Source organism: Tupaia chinensis, unplaced genomic scaffold (genome assembly GCF_000334495.1).
Source record: "Tupaia chinensis unplaced genomic scaffold, TupChi_1.0 Scaffold000263_1, whole genome shotgun sequence".
In the NCBI taxonomy this organism is placed as follows: Eukaryota; Metazoa; Chordata; class Mammalia; order Scandentia; family Tupaiidae; genus Tupaia; species Tupaia belangeri.
In genome coordinates, this window is record NW_006159743.1 from 1,372,153 (window position 1) to 1,390,860 (window position 18,708).

At 43.3% G+C, this 18,708-nt stretch overlaps 1 protein-coding gene across 1 annotated transcript in view; it reads left to right on the plus strand.

The window, feature by feature from the left end:
- MCOLN2 (mucolipin TRP cation channel 2) overlaps positions 1-18,708 on the plus strand; it is a 78,806-nt gene that overhangs the window by 30,940 nt on the left and 29,158 nt on the right. Inside the window, 4 exon segments of the mRNA XM_027772259.1 lie at positions 3,295-3,468; positions 8,676-8,829; positions 17,805-17,889; positions 17,992-18,088. Coding sequence (XP_027628060.1) covers positions 3,295-3,468; positions 8,676-8,829; positions 17,805-17,889; positions 17,992-18,088 — 510 coding nt within the window.

Consider the following 18,708-nt stretch of genomic DNA (forward strand, 5'->3'; position numbering starts at 1 on the left):
GGGACAGCTTGTCCTGACCCGCAGGACAGTGGAACAGGTTTCCTGAGGGAAGGAGTGAGAGATGGGATGAGCGGCTGCAATATTACAACATGGAGATGACACAGTGTTTTAACTCTTCAGGGTCTTCAGGGTCGTCTGGCAATTGTGGGCCAGGGATCGTGATTATATACATGTTGGTGGGTGGTGACTGGTTAAATGAAGGATTGTAAAAGGTGGGTTATGATTGGTTGCTTTGTGGACCAATCATGAGGTGCCGGATAGTATGGTTTTGAAGGTGAGGTTTTGAAGGGGAGCCAACTGTGGCCTTTGGCATTGTGTAATTGTTTGCTCTCTGAGCCTAAGATGGCAAGAGTAAGAGACTCATGAAAATGACCTCGGCAGACTCACTGGTGCGCAGCCTCCCATATATCCTCCTTTTCTGTTTTAATTTGAGAGATGAGGAAAAGGCCTGGGGGAATCATGCTTGTCTTAGGTTGGAGTCATTTATGGAACCATATGTCCATCCTTACCCGTCATTGGAGAGTCCCATAGCTATGATGGGCTTCCTGTCTTAGGTGGAAGGACTGAACAGTTATTGGGTTCATCAGACTCTCTTACCTGTCTTTGGCTAACCGATTCAGCGCCTCAGGTGAGACCAGTATAGGGGTGTTGGTCTTCCATCTTCATTCTAGAATAGTGGACCTGGATAGGCCACATAGTAAGCAAGTCAATTTGTTGTTTGAGGAATGACATGAGCCTATTAAATATAACAGGTCCCAGTGAGCAAACAGACGCCCTACCATGAGACGGTCTACTCCCTGTTGGATTCGCTCAGCCCTGCCTACCGGGAAGCATTTGGAAACACCCTCCTTCAAAGACTGGAAGCCTTGAGATGGGATGGACAGTCATGACCAAGCTTCTTCCTTTCATAGGGGGGCAGGCGCTGGTACAGAATGTTGACAGAAAGCTTAAAATTCTTGCATATGGTTTTAGTGGAAAATGCATCTTTGGTTTTGTGTCTTTATCACTTCTAGTTTAGACTTTTGACTCGGAACATCATTGATTAATGGATTGTCCTGGTTTCTGATTCGTTAAGGGAATTCTGAGGCCATTGCTACAACACCATCATTAAGACGTTCAAATTTCTGCATCTCCTACTCTCTTGCATTTCATTTCAAACCTACTCAGTATTTCATTCTCTTACTACAGGGCTTTGATAAAGAAGATTCCGGTTTCCTAGGAAACAATAGTTAGCCTGTGCTGGATTCTTATTCTGCATGTTTGTTTACACGATGTACAATATATATTCAGAAAGTAAAAAAAAAAAAAAGAAAGTGTGCACATTTGAGAGAGTGGGTATGTGTAAGAGAGTGGGCATACATGAGAGTGAGTGTGTGTGAGAATGGGTGTGTGAGAGAGTGGGCATGTGTGAATGAGTGTGCGTGTGTGAATATGTGAGGGTGCAAGACATTAAGAGCATGCTATGGCTTTGTGTCTAAGTGTGCGCACGTGGCAGATAGAGAAGCGCTTGCACAAGAGTGGATGTGTGTGTGGTTTCCTGTTCTCTTGTAAACTTTGGTGCTGGCTAATTCCCTTGTATATTGGGTTATAAGATGAACATTTTCACTTCTGATGAAAAGGGCCCTTAGAGGCCCAACTTCCTGGAAGGGAGAAGTAGGTGTTCTTTCAGGAGCAGGTAGATACTTGGTGAGAGTGAACGGCTATAATGTAATTTAGGCAAAGTGAGCCCTATTATCCTTCCACATCCTTTGAGCTTGTAGATATTAGTGAAGAGGAAAACAAGGTATGAGTTTCATGAAAGAATTCTTTTTTGTTTTGTTTTGTTTTAGGTGTTTGCCAGGGTATGTATACTTGCCAGAGAGAGACAGAAAGAGAGTAAAAGTGAGAAATCACCCCCTCCCCAAGATGATGGCCTCAATTCTCTCCCCTCAATTCTCCACTTGGGATTTGGGGCACACATGCGTACGTACCTGGTGTGTTTTTCAAGCCACTGGGGCTAGGACTCGAATCACAGTGTCAGTCATGTGGGATCTAGCCACTTTAACCTCCATGCCACTTGCTGGCCCTCATGTAAGAACTCCTATATTTTAATTCCTTTGACAACTATTACCTCCAAGCTGGCTTAAGTACATGGGCCACTTTTTTAAAAAAAGGTTATTTGTTTAATTCTATTTGTTATTATTATTACTTTTTCATTTGACCAGAGAGAAACAGAGAGAGAGAAGGGAAAAGGAAGAAAGCAAGCTGCCAGGTTTGGTACCAAACCACAGTCAATCATGTGGGAATCCAGCACCTTCACCACCATGCCACCTGCCACACCCATAGGCCGCTTTTCAAAAACATCATTAAAGCCCCATGTAAAACGTGGTTGTGACTTTAAATACACACACACATATATGTAATTTCTAAGTATTAATCAGTAAAACACAAATCATTACTTTACTAGGTAAACACCATCACTACTGTCACGCTCTGGAGAAGGAAATACAGGTTCACTAGGTAAATGATTTCGTAAACACCGTCACTACTGTCACACTCTGGAGAGGAAAATACAGGTTTTTGGTATGACAAACATAACCCACCAAACAGCTATTGGTTGTTTGGTGACTGTTGGCAGCCTTTCTGCCCAAATTTTGTGGCCTATTTTGCAATACGTAGTTCTGTCATTCACTCAGATTCATGGACTGCATAGAGTAACATTCAGCCTCTCCTTGGTTTCCAACATGCTCGATCAGCCATGATTTCGTATGTGTCATGTTGGAGTCCATACTGCCAACCTGAGTTCTGGTGGGAGAAATGTAACGTGAAATCCAAGACTGTGAGAGGACTTTGTCACAGTATGTTGGGCTCATATTTGGGTGATGTATGTGGCACGATTGATTTGGAAGTAATGCTTTCCGTTCCCTTTTATTGTATGTCTCAGAACAATTTCTTGTTCACTAATATGGTATTTTCTTTTACTCTATATATCAGAACAATATTCTGTTGCCTAATATGTTTTGAGTTTTCGTTTTAGTACAAATATCTAGGGGCAAATTCTTCAACTGAATTCGTGAAGACAAATTGATTGATTTGTAATTTGTTCCAATTTAATACTGCCTTGAATTGCTTATGTAGCTTAATGACATTGTTCTTTTGGGGGACTGGTATTTTGCACTGTTACTGTTAGTATAAACTGAGAATTGATGTTTTCCTTCTGATATTTATAGGTGAGGGTTGATGATATTAAGAGAGCATTTTCCTTCCCCAGTGAATGGTTAAATTCACGTATTCCTATTTGGCTTTCTTTTCTAGCTTGTTCGTTTTGGTTTAAGTAACCAGCTGGTGGTTTCTTTCAAAGAAGACAACACTATTGCTTTCAAGCACTTGTTTTTGAAAGGCTATTCAGGTACAGACGAAGATGACTATAGTTGCAGCGTGTATACTCAAGAGGACACCTATGAGAGCATCTTTTTTGCTATTAATCAGGTAAGTGTTTTTTTGCACAACCTATTAAGAATATATTGATACTTGGCTTTCTTGTCTTAGAAAACAAATAAAAATTACATATATATATTATATATATGTAAAACATATATATAAAGCATATATGTATATATTCGAAGGTACAATTTGCATAGTCTGCCAAAAAAATTTTATTGCTATTTCTAAAGCTGCATTTCTACACTCTAGAATTTGCCTATTATGACTGTTTTCTTAAGATTTATATTTTTTATTCATTCATCCTCTCTAGTTTTGGAGGATTATTTTGCCTTAGGCAAATAGCCAAAAGTATATTTATAATCTCTGAATGTTTGATGAAAATTTGATACCAAATCTAAGGTCCTATGGTATCCTTTTCATGTCTTAGCATTAGTAATCTTAGTTGGATCTTAAGAATCTGGGATTTAGGGACCGACCAGCAGTTAGCGTAATGGCTATGTCGCTGGACTCCCACGTAGTCGACCACGGTTCGCATCCCGGACCTGGTGGCTTAAAACTCACACTGGGTGCGTGTGTGTGTGTGTGTGCCCAAGATTCCGGGAGGAGAATGGAGGAGAAGGGATTGCAGCGTGACCATCCCCCCAGGGGCTGATTTCTCGCTTTCTGTCTCTATGTCTCTGTCTGTGTGTCTGGCGAGTGCATAGCGAAAAACCTCTCAAAAAAAATAATAAAAATAAAGAGTAACTCTTCAGAGGGAAAAAGAAAAGGTGTGGGCGGTGTGATCTTAAGGACTCTAATGCCAACAGATGATCATTCTTGGCAGTAGAAGAAAGGAGCATTAAAAAGGTCAAAATCCATAGACTTTTGAACTCAAACTTAAGAGAATTTCCCCAGGACAGGAGCACACAGGAGACAAAAGCTCCAGTGTACCCAATAGTCATGGGAAATAGCAAAATGGTGCCAAATACTCAAAAGAGAGGGTGGTGGGACTACCGTACTGCTATCTTTTTCTTGTTTTAGATTTTTGTCTATGGCACATGCACTCACTGGAGAGAGAATGAGAGACAGAGAGAGGGGAAGTGAGGAATCACTTCCCACTCCACCTCCGCTATCACCGGAGGTGATGTCCGAGTTGGCCTTGTGGGATCCAGCAAAAACCTCTCAAAAAAAAAAAAAAAAAAAAGAATCTGGGATATAGCATAGATGCATATAGAAAAGTATGAGAAGGCATATTGGTAGACTTGAACAAAACATTTAAGTGAAAGAAACTGTTATTATTGTTTCTTCTTCTTCATCATCTTCATCATCATATTCTCTTTTCTTGAGAGATTTTTTGCTGTAGGGCACATGCACTCGCCAGAGAGACAGAAAGTGAGAAATCATGGCCATACTGTAGTCCCTTCTCCTCCAGTCTCCTCTCAGGATCCTGGGCACGCACGCACACGCACCCAGTGTGAGTTTGAAGCCTTCAGGTCCAGGACTGGAACCTCAGTCGACTACGAGGGAGCCCAGTGATGTAACCATTATGCCACCTGCTGGTCCCATGTTCCTTCTTCATTCATTCCCTCACTAAATCTTCAAGTACCTAATATGTAGCAGACACTATTCTAGTCATTGAGGATATGGCAGTGACTGAAACAGGTAAAAACTGCTTTTACAGAGCTTATTTATAGAGGGAAGAGCCAGACAGATGAGAAGGGCAGTGTATGGTATCAAAACACCACCCCAAAATCATATTGATAAGCAAAGCTGAGTTTATTGCTTATAGTGATTGAGAGCGACGCCACCTTGACCAGTCTCAGCAGTGCTTTGAGAGGGAGTCCTTCAGTGTGGAAGAGCTTGACTAGAACTGTATAAACATCATGATATAATAGTTTAGGACTGGGGTCACAGCAATATGAAGAGGGGCAATTTTTAATAGTCCTGGATATTAATCCGGCTACATCTTCAAATTAGTATTGATTTAAATGCATTTTTTGGATGTTCATGAAATAGACAATTCAGCTATGTGCAAGTTTTATGTTCTTGCGCAAAAGTTTCCCAGAATAGTAAAGTCATGTATATCATAAACACACACACACACAATTTATTTATTTGTTTGTTTGTTTCTGCCAAGAGGAAAGAGAGACATGTACCCCAAAGAGAGTCTTCACACCTCGACCTGCCCCCAGTCTCAGCTGGGTTGCCAGACGTGTGTGTGTGCCCAGTATATACAGGGAGGTTTCAGGACACGAACCTGGGATCTTTTTTTTTTTTGAGAGGCTTTTGCTATAGGGCGTGTGCGCTCGCCAGACAGACGGACAGAGACATAGAGACAGAAAGCAAGAAATCACCCCCCAGAGGGGATGGTCACACTGCAATCCCTTCCTCTCCATTCTCCTCTCAGGATCTTGGACACGCACGCACACATGCCTGGCGTGAGTTTTAAGCCACCGGGTCCGGGACGCGAACCGTGGTCGACTACGTGGGAGTCCAGCGACATAGCCATTACGCTAACTGCTGGTTCCCAAACCTTATGGCACATGCACTCACTGGAGAGAGAATGAGAGACAGAGAGAGGGGAAGTGAGGAATCACTTCCCACTCCACCTCCGCTATCCCCGGAGGTGATGGCCAAGCCACAATCCCTTCACCATTCTCTTTTCAGGATTTTGGGCATGCATAGACATGTACTTTGCGTGTTTCTCAAGCTTCTGGGTTTGGGACTCAAACCATGGAGTTGGCCTTGTGGGATCCAGCAAAAACCTCTCAAAAAAAAAAAAAAAAAAAAGAATCTGGGATATAGCATAGATGCATATAGAAAAGTATGAGAAGGCATATTGGTAGACTTGAACAAAACATTTAAGTGAAAGAAACTGTTATTATTGTTTCTTCTTCTTCATCATCTTCATCATCATATTCTCTTTTCTTGAGAGATTTTTTGCTGTAGGGCACATGCACTCGCCAGAGAGACAGAAAGTGAGAAATCATGGCCATACTGTAGTCCCTTCTCCTCCAGTCTCCTCTCAGGATCCTGGGCACGCACGCACACGCACCCAGTGTGAGTTTGAAGCCTTCAGGTCCAGGACTGGAACCTCAGTCGACTACGAGGGAGCCCAGTGATGTAACCATTATGCCACCTGCTGGTCCCATGTTCCTTCTTCATTCATTCCCTCACTAAATCTTCAAGTACCTAATATGTAGCAGACACTATTCTAGTCATTGAGGATATGGCAGTGACTGAAACAGGTAAAAACTGCTTTTACAGAGCTTATTTATAGAGGGAAGAGCCAGACAGATGAGAAGGGCAGTGTATGGTATCAAAACACCACCCCAAAATCATATTGATAAGCAAAGCTGAGTTTATTGCTTATAGTGATTGAGAGCGACGCCACCTTGACCAGTCTCAGCAGTGCTTTGAGAGGGAGTCCTTCAGTGTGGAAGAGCTTGACTAGAACTGTATAAACATCATGATATAATAGTTTAGGACTGGGGTCACAGCAATATGAAGAGGGGCAATTTTTAATAGTCCTGGATATTAATCCGGCTACATCTTCAAATTAGTATTGATTTAAATGCATTTTTTGGATGTTCATGAAATAGACAATTCAGCTATGTGCAAGTTTTATGTTCTTGCGCAAAAGTTTCCCAGAATAGTAAAGTCATGTATATCATAAACACACACACACACAATTTATTTATTTGTTTGTTTGTTTCTGCCAAGAGGAAAGAGAGACATGTACCCCAAAGAGAGTCTTCACACCTCGACCTGCCCCCAGTCTCAGCTGGGTTGCCAGACGTGTGTGTGTGCCCAGTATATACAGGGAGGTTTCAGGACACGAACCTGGGATCTTTTTTTTTTTTGAGAGGCTTTTGCTATAGGGCGTGTGCGCTCGCCAGACAGACAGACAGAGACATAGAGACAGAAAGCAAGAAATCACCCCCCAGAGGGGATGGTCACCCTGCAATCCCTTCCTCTCCATTCTCCTCTCAGGATCTTGGACACGCACGCACACATGCCTGGCGTGAGTTTTAAGCCACCGGGTCCGGGACGCGAACCGTGGTCGACTACGTGGGAGTCCAGCGACATAGCCATTACGCTAACTGCTGGTTCCCAAACCTGGGATCTTTTCATGTGAGTCCAACATCACAGAATGTTGAGCTACTACTTCACCACTGTCTGGCCCCAGTAAAGTCATACGAATGAAGATGAGTGCCAGTAAAACCTTGATAGCACAGATGGCCAAATAGCAAGGTCATGTTAATGTCAGCTGATGCAAGGTAACATAAGGTAATGTTAGCTGTGTCGAGATAAATTGTGGGGTGTGGGAGGTGTGGGTCCTCTGTTAGGTCCAGAAATAATTATCTGCCAAGAAATAAAGCAAGGAGGGAGATGGAGATTGCCTGGGCCTAGTGATGGATATTTGTGATTTTCTGTATTTTTTATTTCTATTTTATTATTTTGTATTTAATTGACAATAATTGTATATATAATATATTTATGGTGTCCTATTTGATGTTATGATGTATGTTTGCAATTTTCATTGACTTCATCAGCAAAGATCTCATTGAGGTCATTTTTTGTTTTTTAAGATTTTGGCTAAAGGGTATGTGAGCTTACCAGAGAGACAGAGAGAAACAGAAAACAAGAAATTACCCCCTAGGGGATGGCCTCACCATAATCCCTTCTCCTTCATTCTCCTCTTGGGATTTTGGGCATGCATGCACACATGCCCAGCATGTTTCAAGCCACCAGGTCTGAGACTCAAACCACGGTCAGCCATGTGGGAGTCCAGTGACGCAACCATTACCCCATCTGCTGGTCTGTGAGTAGTAATATTTTAATTAAGACCTGAGGGATGAGTAATAGGCTGGATACCTGGGTTTCTAGGCAGAGGGATTAGCAAAGAGCAGGAGCAGGAGTATGTCTGGCAAACTCCCCAAAGCACCTGGAGGCCAGTATGGTTTAGGGGGACAGGAGAGTGGAGCCAAAAGTCAGTAGTAGGTGACAAGGCAGAGAGAAAAGGCCACACCTTGGTTTTGGCTCTGAGTGAGATGGGAGCCATCTGTCAACGTGTTTAATTCTGAGTTCTGTGAGCCAGTGTGTTCCTACACAACCTGAGAAAATCAGTTGATCGTATTTTAAATTGGGAAGTCATGCCGTAGGCTGGGTTGTAAACAGTATGAAGTAGCTAAAAATGCATTCCATAGGCTATAACTCCTGATCAAACCTGAAAAGCTCATGTGTGTTTTTATTTCCCTGTCTTCCAATAGTATCATCGTCTCAAGGACATTTCACTGGGGACCCTTGGTTATGGAGAAAATGAAGACAATAGAATCGGCATCAAAGTCTGTAAGCAGCATTACAAGAAAGGGACCATGTTTCCTTCCAATGAGACCCTGAATATTGACAGCGACACTGAGCTAGGTAATGCGGTGGTGGTTTGCTCCTAGGCCTTTATCGTCCTCTGTGGTGATAGTGAAACTACCGTCGTGAGCTAGCTAGCAATGCGAGCGGAGCAGCTTTGCTTTCGGAAGCTAACCTGTTCGAGGCTGTCCCTTGAACATGTGTCTGCACAGGGCTTTGACTGAGAACCATGGGTTTTGGTAATGGGACAGGGCCAGCATCTGTGGGTCCCTTTGGTATACCTCAAGACAGCTGGCTTTGGGACAAATGCACAGGTGTTTCCTGTTGATTTAGGTATTTTCCTCTTGCAAGGGGGAGGTGGGATTTATATGGGGAAAAAATGGATGTGTACATGTTAAATGAAATAATGCATGTAATGTATAGAATGTTGTGTACTTGTTTTACTATTAGAAAAATATGTCAATTCTCTTTAAAAGTGAATCGTGATTAGTGACTCGTTTTCTCTTTTAAGAACTCACTTGACAAAAAGTTAATAGCTAATCAGGTAGAATTATATTGTGCCATTGTGTTAAGAATTTTAAAGTGCATTATAGATAAACAGTCTTAAGTGTTTGACTTAAGACTTGTATTTTGTCATTCATCCCACAAACCTCTGGGATATAGACACTATGCCCAAGAAATTCGCTGTTTTATGTACTGGGGTTACAAAGATGATTCGATCCTGGGTCCTCGTGTAGCTAACAGTTCAAGATCAGGGATCCTAGGAACAGTTTCAATCTGGAATGATTCTGAAAATCAGAGTGTCACACAGTTCATTTAACCATATTTGATCAGATCCTGCAATCTGTCTTAAGATGCCTCAGTAACAGGAGAACACTCTGGTAAGACAGAGGTTTTCATTTGTTTCCTCAGAGTTCTGTTTCTCTCCATGAGTAATTCTGTCCCATGGTCTTGTCTCTGAAAGCAGCAGCCCATAAGCCAACCCGTCAGGGTCCCAGGAAGTGTCTGGCTCCTCGGCTGCTTTCGGAGACCCTCTGGAGGACCTTTGCCTCATTCTGTAGCCGGGAACTTTCCGATATGACTTTGCTTATTGCCCTGGAGGCTTCTGCTCTCCTGAGCTCCAGCACTAGTCTGCCTGCAGGGCCTAATCTTATTTCGGGTCAGCAGCTCTGCTCCTCCCTGAGGGTGATTCCTGTAACTGTGATAGGAGGGCTTTATAGGTGGCCCTGGAGCTTGTCCATTCACCAGCTGCTTCCAATAAGCCATTTGACACTTGCCCTTTTAAAAATGTGGCTCAAATTGGATGCCCCCGTGTAACTGTTTTCCAGTGCTTCATATGCTGTTTGGCTCAATTGATTTCTCTTGGCAAATGTATTAAAGAAGGGTGGCCAAAGTCAATATCAGTGGCTAGGTAGGATGGGCGGAACTGGAAAGCAGGATTTATTTTTGACCAGTGGACAGTAGTGCTCTTGTTCATTTCCTTCTGACAGAAAATGGAGTATTTTTAACTCAGTGGAGGGAGATGATTAATTTGACTTAAAGAGTGATTGCTTCAGCCGATTAATTATATTCTTTGACTTATTAAATATAACTCAACAAAGAGCATCTTTTGATGTATCTTATTTAAAAGGCGTTTTAGGGCCAACCTGTGGCCTAGTGGTTAAGTGGCACTAGATCCCTTCTGTTGAACCACAGTCTGAAACCCTGACATGGCAGCTTAAAACGCTCAGGCATGTGTGCATGTGCGTCTCGGATCCCAACAGGCTGAGAAATGGAGAGGAAGGGACCGCAGTGCGTCTATGCCCATGCAGCAGTGCCTTCTCCCTCCCCCTGCCTGTCTCCCTCTGCTGAGCACATGCTACCTACCTCTGGCAGTTTTTTCAAGATATTTTAAAGATGATTTTGAAAATAGTTGGCAGCGGACTTTAGGATTTCTTTTCTTTATTATCTTTTTTTCTTTAAATTTTTTTGCTAGGGGGCATGAATACTTGCTAGAGAGAGAAAGAGAGAGAGAAGGAGAAATCACCCCTCAGCGGAGTGTAGTCATACTGCCATCCCTTCTCCTCCACTGCTTCCTCCTGTCAGGATTTTTGGCATGCCTAGTGTGTTTCTCAAGTCGCTGGAGCTGGGATTCAAACTGCAGTAGGACATGTGGAATTTGGCTCCCTCAACCTTGAGACGATGGGGCTTGCCCAGTCTTCTTGCCTTGGACATGTTGAAGAAAACCTGCAGATAATATCAACGGGACTTGAGTTTGACTTCAGTGAGGTTCAGCTGAGTAATGAGGCCGTCGTTCTAGATAGTAGTTTGTTCTGCTTGGTGTTTGATGTTTTACCTAGGGCTTTTGCCATCTTTTTTTTTTTTTTAATCTAAGTTTTGCTGCCACCGGTGCTTATACCTTTATCATCAGTGACATTTTTAGAGAGATTTTTGCCACAGGGTGTATGCCTTCACCAGAGAAACAGAGCATGATCATGAGAGATCACCCCCCAGGGGAGGATGGCCACATTGCAGTCCCTTCTCCATTCTCCTCTCGGGACTTTGGGCACACATGTATACACGCCAAGTGTGAATTTTAAGCTGAGAGGTCTGGGACTGGATAAACTAACAAAATTTTTTTCATATTTCTCTGAATCTAAAATGCCATTAATTTTTTTAGTGACTCATTTGATTTAGAAGGTTTTTTGGTTTCAAAGTCTTGTGTTTATTTCTTTTAAGAAAGAGAGAGAGAGAGAGAGAGAGAGAGGGAGAGAGAGACTGGTTCCTGCAACAGTGTCCTCCTGCCACAATCCACCCTGTTTCAGCCAGCCAGGATCACAGGACATGAACTCAGGGACCCTTCCCAGGGGTCCAGCTGCCTGTTTCTTCTCCACAGCCTAGTCCCTAGAGATGTTCATACATGAAAAATATGCATCTTAGAGTGAATGAAATAGAGGAGAGGAAGGATCTGGGACTTAGCTCTTGAACATGTTATTGCTTTGAGAATATAGTCATTTACTCAGATCGGTTTTATTGTTTTTATTTCACCTTAAAATAAGATTGTTAGAGGTAGAGGCGCCTTCAGTATTATCAGCTTGGCCTTTATTTTACAGTAGAGGAAACCGATGCTCAGTCAAGCTTAGAAGCTAAGCTGAGATCATTGTAATGACTCGGTGGCAGGAGGTCTTGGCTGCTCAGCAACCAGCAGCACGATCTCCTGGCAGCTCGTGAGAAATGCAGAAGCTCAGGCCCCACCCTCGGGCTAATGAATCCACGTGTGACCTTAGCCACATCCTGATGTGATCCATACACGTGAAATTCCTGAGCCAGTCATTCAGTGCTTTCCAGTTCAGGATCTGTGACTCCTTGGGGCCAGCAGGTGGCGTGGTGGTTAATATGCCGGATTCCCACATTTCAGCTCCCGGACCCTCATTTCACTTCAGTAAAATTCATAAATCTCTACTGGAGTGGCCACCCTCTGCCTCTCCAAGCCTGCAGACGCTGTCTCTATCTCTCTCTGTGCAATTGCTGAATGAGCCAGGCTCTTCCCTGCCAGGAGGCCTTAGTGCTTTTTTCTTTTTTTTTTTCATACCCAGAGCACACTCCCTGGATCTATACAGAGCTGGTTCTTTTTTCTTCAGAAAAAAGCTTTTAGTTCAAACATTTTCAGCACTCTGAGAGTCATTCCCTTGTTGCAGGTGCAGGATTTGGGGGCTGAGAGAATAGAAAGTAACTCAGCCTGACAGGTGGAGAAACCCAGGAAAGGCTTCATTGAGGTGTATCTTTGAGTACAAGGGAGACAGCGGGAGAGAGTCCAGTGGTCTCCCTGCAGGCGGAACACCTGCGGTCTTTATCCGGGTAGGGGCAGGAGGATGGAAGACCACAGTGTGTACAGGAGGGCTTTCCTCGGCCCATGCATGGTGGCTGGCCATGCGTCTTCATACATCACATTCATCTTTAGCATCTTCCGTCTCCACCTAAGGGTAGGATTTTTAGTATGGGAAGAAGGCATCGTTTATCTTTACGTCAGTTTTGGTCCTCCATCTTGACTGCTGCTCGTTCTGCTACTGGCCTGTTCTTGTTTGTGCTTGCGGTCAGGTTCCTAGTTGCAATTTGGGTCCATCCTACAGAAAGAGGACTAAAATGACACCTTACTTTTGATTCCGAGAGAGCTCCTACCTGTCTCACCCTGACCACCTTCCCTAGATAGAGCTCCCCAACCTCGTTATTCTTGATCACTTTATCTTCATAGTACTTCTCACACTGGAAATGGCCGTGTGTGTGTGTTTGTGTGTGTGTGTGTGTGTGTGCGTGCATATAATGTATTGTTATCCCCCCAGGATGTGAGTTCATGAAAGCAGTGAGCATGTCTGCTTTGATCTATCTTCAGTGCCTAGCACAATGTCTAGCTTTGAGCAAGTACATACTGAATATGTGAGTCAGGTAGGGAGCCTTGGTCTTTGACAGTCTCTGAATTACCTGCTCAAAGGTGAGCCTCAGCAGTGCAGAGCTCAGGTTCTAGAACTGAGCACAAGTGGATTTAAATTTTGGATCACCACCAGCTAGCTGTGTGACCTCGAAGAACTTTTTGACCTCTCTATGTATTGTTTTGCTGTCTGTAAAATGGCACCGATAGTACCTACCTCACGGGTTGCTTCGAGGACTAAATAGGAGGATGTAGTAAATGAGAGAGCATATAAAGCCCTTAGCACAGAGCCTGCTATGGAGTAAGTGCCCGGTATGCTTTTTACCATTTTTTGTCATCATCTACCATTTCCTGTCTGAAAATTAATTTTGATTAACTGCCCTCACTATAGTAATCAGAGTACAGTCGGAAAACAAACATCAAATTATTTCCTTTCTTTTCATTTTTTTTTTTTTTGAAGAGGTTTTTGCTATAGGGCATGTGCGCTTGCCAGAAAGACAGAGAGAGACAGAAAGTGAGAAATCGCCCCCCAGGGGAAATGGCCACGCCACAGTCCCTTCTCCTCCATTCTCCTCTTGGGATCTTGGGCACATGCACACATGCGCCTGGCGTGAGTTTAAGCCACTGGGTCTGGGACTCAAACCGTGGTTGGCTACATGGGAGTCCAGCAACATAGCCATTACGCTAATTGCTGGTCCCCAAATTGTTTCGTGGCACTAATATTCCATTTGCCAAACACAGGGACACATGGTCTGAAATCTACCTAACTTAAATGTTATGCCCGTTGAGTTGTCTGTTCAGCTCTGTGTCCCTGATTTGGACCCAGAATGACTAATTTTCACTAAATGTAAGTGTGCCTCATGTATATAGTTTACTTATGTCTTCCACGGGAGAGTGAAAGGCTGAAGGAGAAAGAAAGACATCCCAACAGAGTCTTCCCGTCATAACCCACCCCCAGTCTCAGCCAGCCTGGATCTCAGACACATGCACACATGTGTGTTGGGCATGTACAGGGAAACTCATGGATGTGAACACAGGTCCTTCCCACATGGGACCAGCATCACAGAGCATTGAATTACTGCTGCAGACCAGTGCTGCCTGCAGGACATACTTTGAGTGTCAACTATCTGCCAGGCAGGGAGTGTTTAAGAACGTGAAGCAGAGTTGAGCTCTAGCTGTCAAAGACCCTCTACTCTAGTTGGAGGGTTAGATAAGGAAATGAAGAGTTATAATTGTGCAATCACACTCGCAAGGAATTGGCCATTGAATCTACCCTGATTCTTGAGCACCTACCAAGTGCCAGGACTACACTAGATCCCAATCTTCCCATTTCAAAGGTAACACAGGAGAGCACCTCTAGGGAGGGACACCAGGCCAGCTTCACTCCAGTGCTGTCATTAGGTCTTTGTGACTTGAAAGGCACTCATCTCTAGACCTCTGGTTTTCTGCCCTGTAAAGCAAAGGTACTGGACTCCACAATGAGACTAATTATTATAGCAAGCTCTTGGAATCATTCTTTTATAATTTATAGCTTATCATTTTGTTTTAATTCAAATACAGTTCTTTTTTGAGAGTTTTTGCTATAGGGCGCATGCGCTCGCCAGACAAACAGAGAGAGACAGAGAGACAGAAAGCAAGAAATCACCCTCCGGGGGGGTGGCCCAGCCGCAATCTCTTCTCCTCCATTCTCCTCTCGGGATCTTGGGCACGCACGCACACGTGCCCGGCATGAGTTTAAGCCACCAGGTCCGGGACTTGAACTGCGGTCGACAACATAGGAGTCCAGTGACATAGCCATTACGCTAACTGCTGGTCCCTAATTCAAATACAATTTGATCCTTCTTTCTTTTTATCTTGAAAAAGTGTTAGACTTAATGGAAAAGTTACAAACACAAAAATTTCCTATATACCGTTCCAGACTTCCCAGATACCAACATTTTTATCATGATTGCTTTATCATTCTTCCTATGTATAAATATTTCTTTTTAAAAAATTAATAATTTATTAACATTGCAACTGCTAACAATGTGGTTTTCAATACAGTATCACAATGTGTAATGATTACATCAGCATAAGTAGTATCCCTATCATCTCAGCCACCTGGAACACATTCAGCAGTAAGGTGGTGATCGCATTCCCCCCCATCATATTTTATAACATTAGGCATTGTTCCTTCTGTCAGTGATTTTGCTTTATTTATCAGCATCCTTCTAGTGCAGCTCACCCTCCTACTCGAGATCCAGTAGTCATTTGACACCTCTGTACTTCCACGAGGTCGTTGTTTTTTTCCCCTTAAATCCTATGTATGAGGGAACATATGCGCCATTCCTGTGTGTCTGGCATAGTTCACTTAGCATAATGTCCTCCAGAACTGTTCATTCAGACTCAAATGACAGAATGTTGCCCTTTTGATGGCTGCATGGTATTCCATTGTGTATATACATATATATACACTTGTATATACAGTTTTCTGACTCTTGATTATTGTGAATAGTGTTGCAGTAAACATTGGGGAGCAGATATCTTTATAGTACTAATTTCCTTTCCTTTGGATACATGCCCAGTGGAGGAACTGCTAAAACATATGACCGTTCTTTAGTTTCTTGAAGGCGCTCCATACTGTTTTCCATAATGACTATACTAATTTACAACCCCACCAACAATGTTACAAAGTACACCATATTCTGCATTCTCACCAACATTTATTTTTCACCTTTCAGATAACAGCTGCTTTAACTGGAATAAGATAATATCTCAGTGTGGTTTTGATTTGCATTTCCCTGGTGACCATTTGCATGTCTCTTGTTAAGAACTATTTGTTCAAATCATTTGCCCAATTTTTAACAGTCCTCAATCGTAAGTGACAGTTCCATTTTTCCAAAGGATAGGATAGGTGTGCTTGGAACCCAAATTACTCCCCAAATCTCAGCGACTTGATGCAACAACGGTCTTCTTCTTGCTCACATGTGTAACCGAGGGCCCACCATTCTGTAGCTGACTGTCTGGTGCTTGATGCTTCCCACCACATAGCTCAGCCTGCTCAGCCAGCTTCTCCTGATACACCAGATCCTCCAGGTCATCTATAGTGGCAGCGCCTTGGGCAGGGTCTGCATAACAGACGGAAGCAGGTAGCATCTCCAACTCTCTCTCAGGCTCCCTATGTATAAATATTTCTCCCGAAGGTGCAGACTTACTGTTTCTTTATCTCTGAATACTTCTGTGTGCATTTCCCCAAAACAGTAACATTGTCCTACAAAATACTGCACAGTGCTTACAGCGATCAGTTAACATTAGGACAGCACCGCAGTCTGCAAATCCTGTTCACATTCCATCAGTTGTCCTAATTTTTTTTTTAATTGCCAAAGGGTATGTGCACTTATGGGGCAGAGAAGGGGGAGAACGAACCTCCAATGGGATGTGGTCACACCACAGAAGTTTTTTCTTCACTTCTCCAGCCCATCAAGATTTCGGGCATGTATGAATATGTGCCCAGTGTATTTCTCAAGGGCCAGGATTTGCATCGCATTTGGCCACGTGGGATCAGGCTCCCTTAACCACTGCACTGCCTCTTGCCTTTAATGTTCTGTATAGCAAAAGAAAAACTGCTCCCCTACATCCCTTCTAGGACCACATTTTGCATTTAGTTGTCATGTTTTTCATTGTGTTTTAATCTGGAACAAGATACAGTTCCTCTGTTGTTTTTATTTGTTTGTTTGTTTTTAATTTTTATGACCTTGACTTTTTGTTTTATTTTTGGTTTTTGACATGGGGCATGTGCACTCACCCGAGAGAGGGAAAGTGAGAAATCACCCCAGGGGTGATAGGCCCATCACAATCTCTTCTTCATTCTCCTCTCAGGAATTTTGGGCACGTATGACCATGCACCTGGCATGATTTTTAAGCTGCCAAGTTTGGGACTCACATCATGGTCAGCCATATGGGAAACCAATGCCTTAACTACCATGCCACCTGCTGGCCCCAGACCTCGACGTTTTTAAAGAGTAGAATTCCCGACCCTCACTTTGGAGCTTTTTATTTTTTCACGACTAGATGAGGTCGTACATTCTGGGCAGGAATACACAAGTGATGTCATGTCTGTCTCAGTACCTTGTATCAGTAGGTGTCTGATGTCTGTTTATCTAATTACTGGTGTTACCAAACATGCAGGTCCCTTGCCTGATGAGCACAGATGTCAATCACTACGACACCAGGGCTTGACGCAAGAAAGCGTTTTACTGCATAGTCAGCTGGCAAGGAGGCAGGAGGGAAACTCAGATCTGCTTCTCTGATCACCAAAGGGTGGAAGGGTCTTTTGTAGCCCAAGGAGCAGGAGGCGTTATGAGTGATGTTTGCCAGTTTGGGATTGGTGAGTTAGGGATCGAGTCCTAGGATTTAGGGCATCTTCCGCTTCTGATCTCATTCTCTGGAAGTAGGTCCTGTTATTTTCATTCTGTTGCCAACCACATTTTCATTCCAACCTGCTGGGGTCAGCTCTGTTGGGTACATGCATCCTGCCAGTAAGCTTACACGACAGTTGGGACTGGGTTTCCCCTCCTAGGCCAGTTCTGGCTGATTAAACTGCATCTGGTTTCGTCTGAAACGATCATTCTGTGTTCCTTCATTGCTCTAGATTGTGTTCACTTAGACCATCAGACCCTCTCCAGGAACCCTCAGGACTGGAAGAACTCATCATTCTTCAGACTGGAATTTTATCGGTAAATACATTTTCAAGTCTTATTTCCCAGAGAGCAGGGGTGAGGGGAGGAGGGGAGTATGATAAGACTGCCAATTTATTCCTTTCAACGTGTCTTATTTAGGCTCCTACAAGTTGAAATCTCCTTCCACCTCAAAGGTATCGATCTGCAGACGATTCACTCCCGCGAGTTACCAGACTGTTACATCTTTCAGAATACGGCAAGTGTCTTTGTTTTACTGAGCCACTTTCTGTTATTTCCCCATACTTATTTTGTAGATCCAGAGTATAAAACACACAGCCTATAGATGTGCTAGATGTACTTGTATTCAAAACGATTTTCATGATACTGTATGCTATCATTGACCCAGAGACCATGACTTCAGAAGAAGCAAGACCTTTCCTTTTTTTTTTGCTATAGGGTACATGAGTTCACTGGAGAGAAAAAGAGACAGAGAGATAGAAAGCAGGAAATCACCCCCTCAGAGGGTATGGCCACGTTGCAATCCCTTTTCCTTCGTTCTCCTCTTGGGATTTTAGGTGGGCACTCATGCACACCCACCCAGTGTGAGTTTGAAGTCACCGGATCAGAGACCCAAATCATGTTCAAACATGTGGGAGCCCAGGGACGTGACCATTACACCATCTACCAGCCCCCGCTTCCCAGTTTTTAAAGATAGATTACTGAGTTGAAAGAAAAATTTCCAAAATTAGTTCTGAGCTCATTTTCTCCTAATGCTTAACAAAAAGACCTTTATGATGAGTGGTTTTTTGGTTTGTTTTTGTTTTTGTTTTTTTGGCCAGAGGTGCACTCACGAGAGAGGAAGTGGAGAGGCTGGGG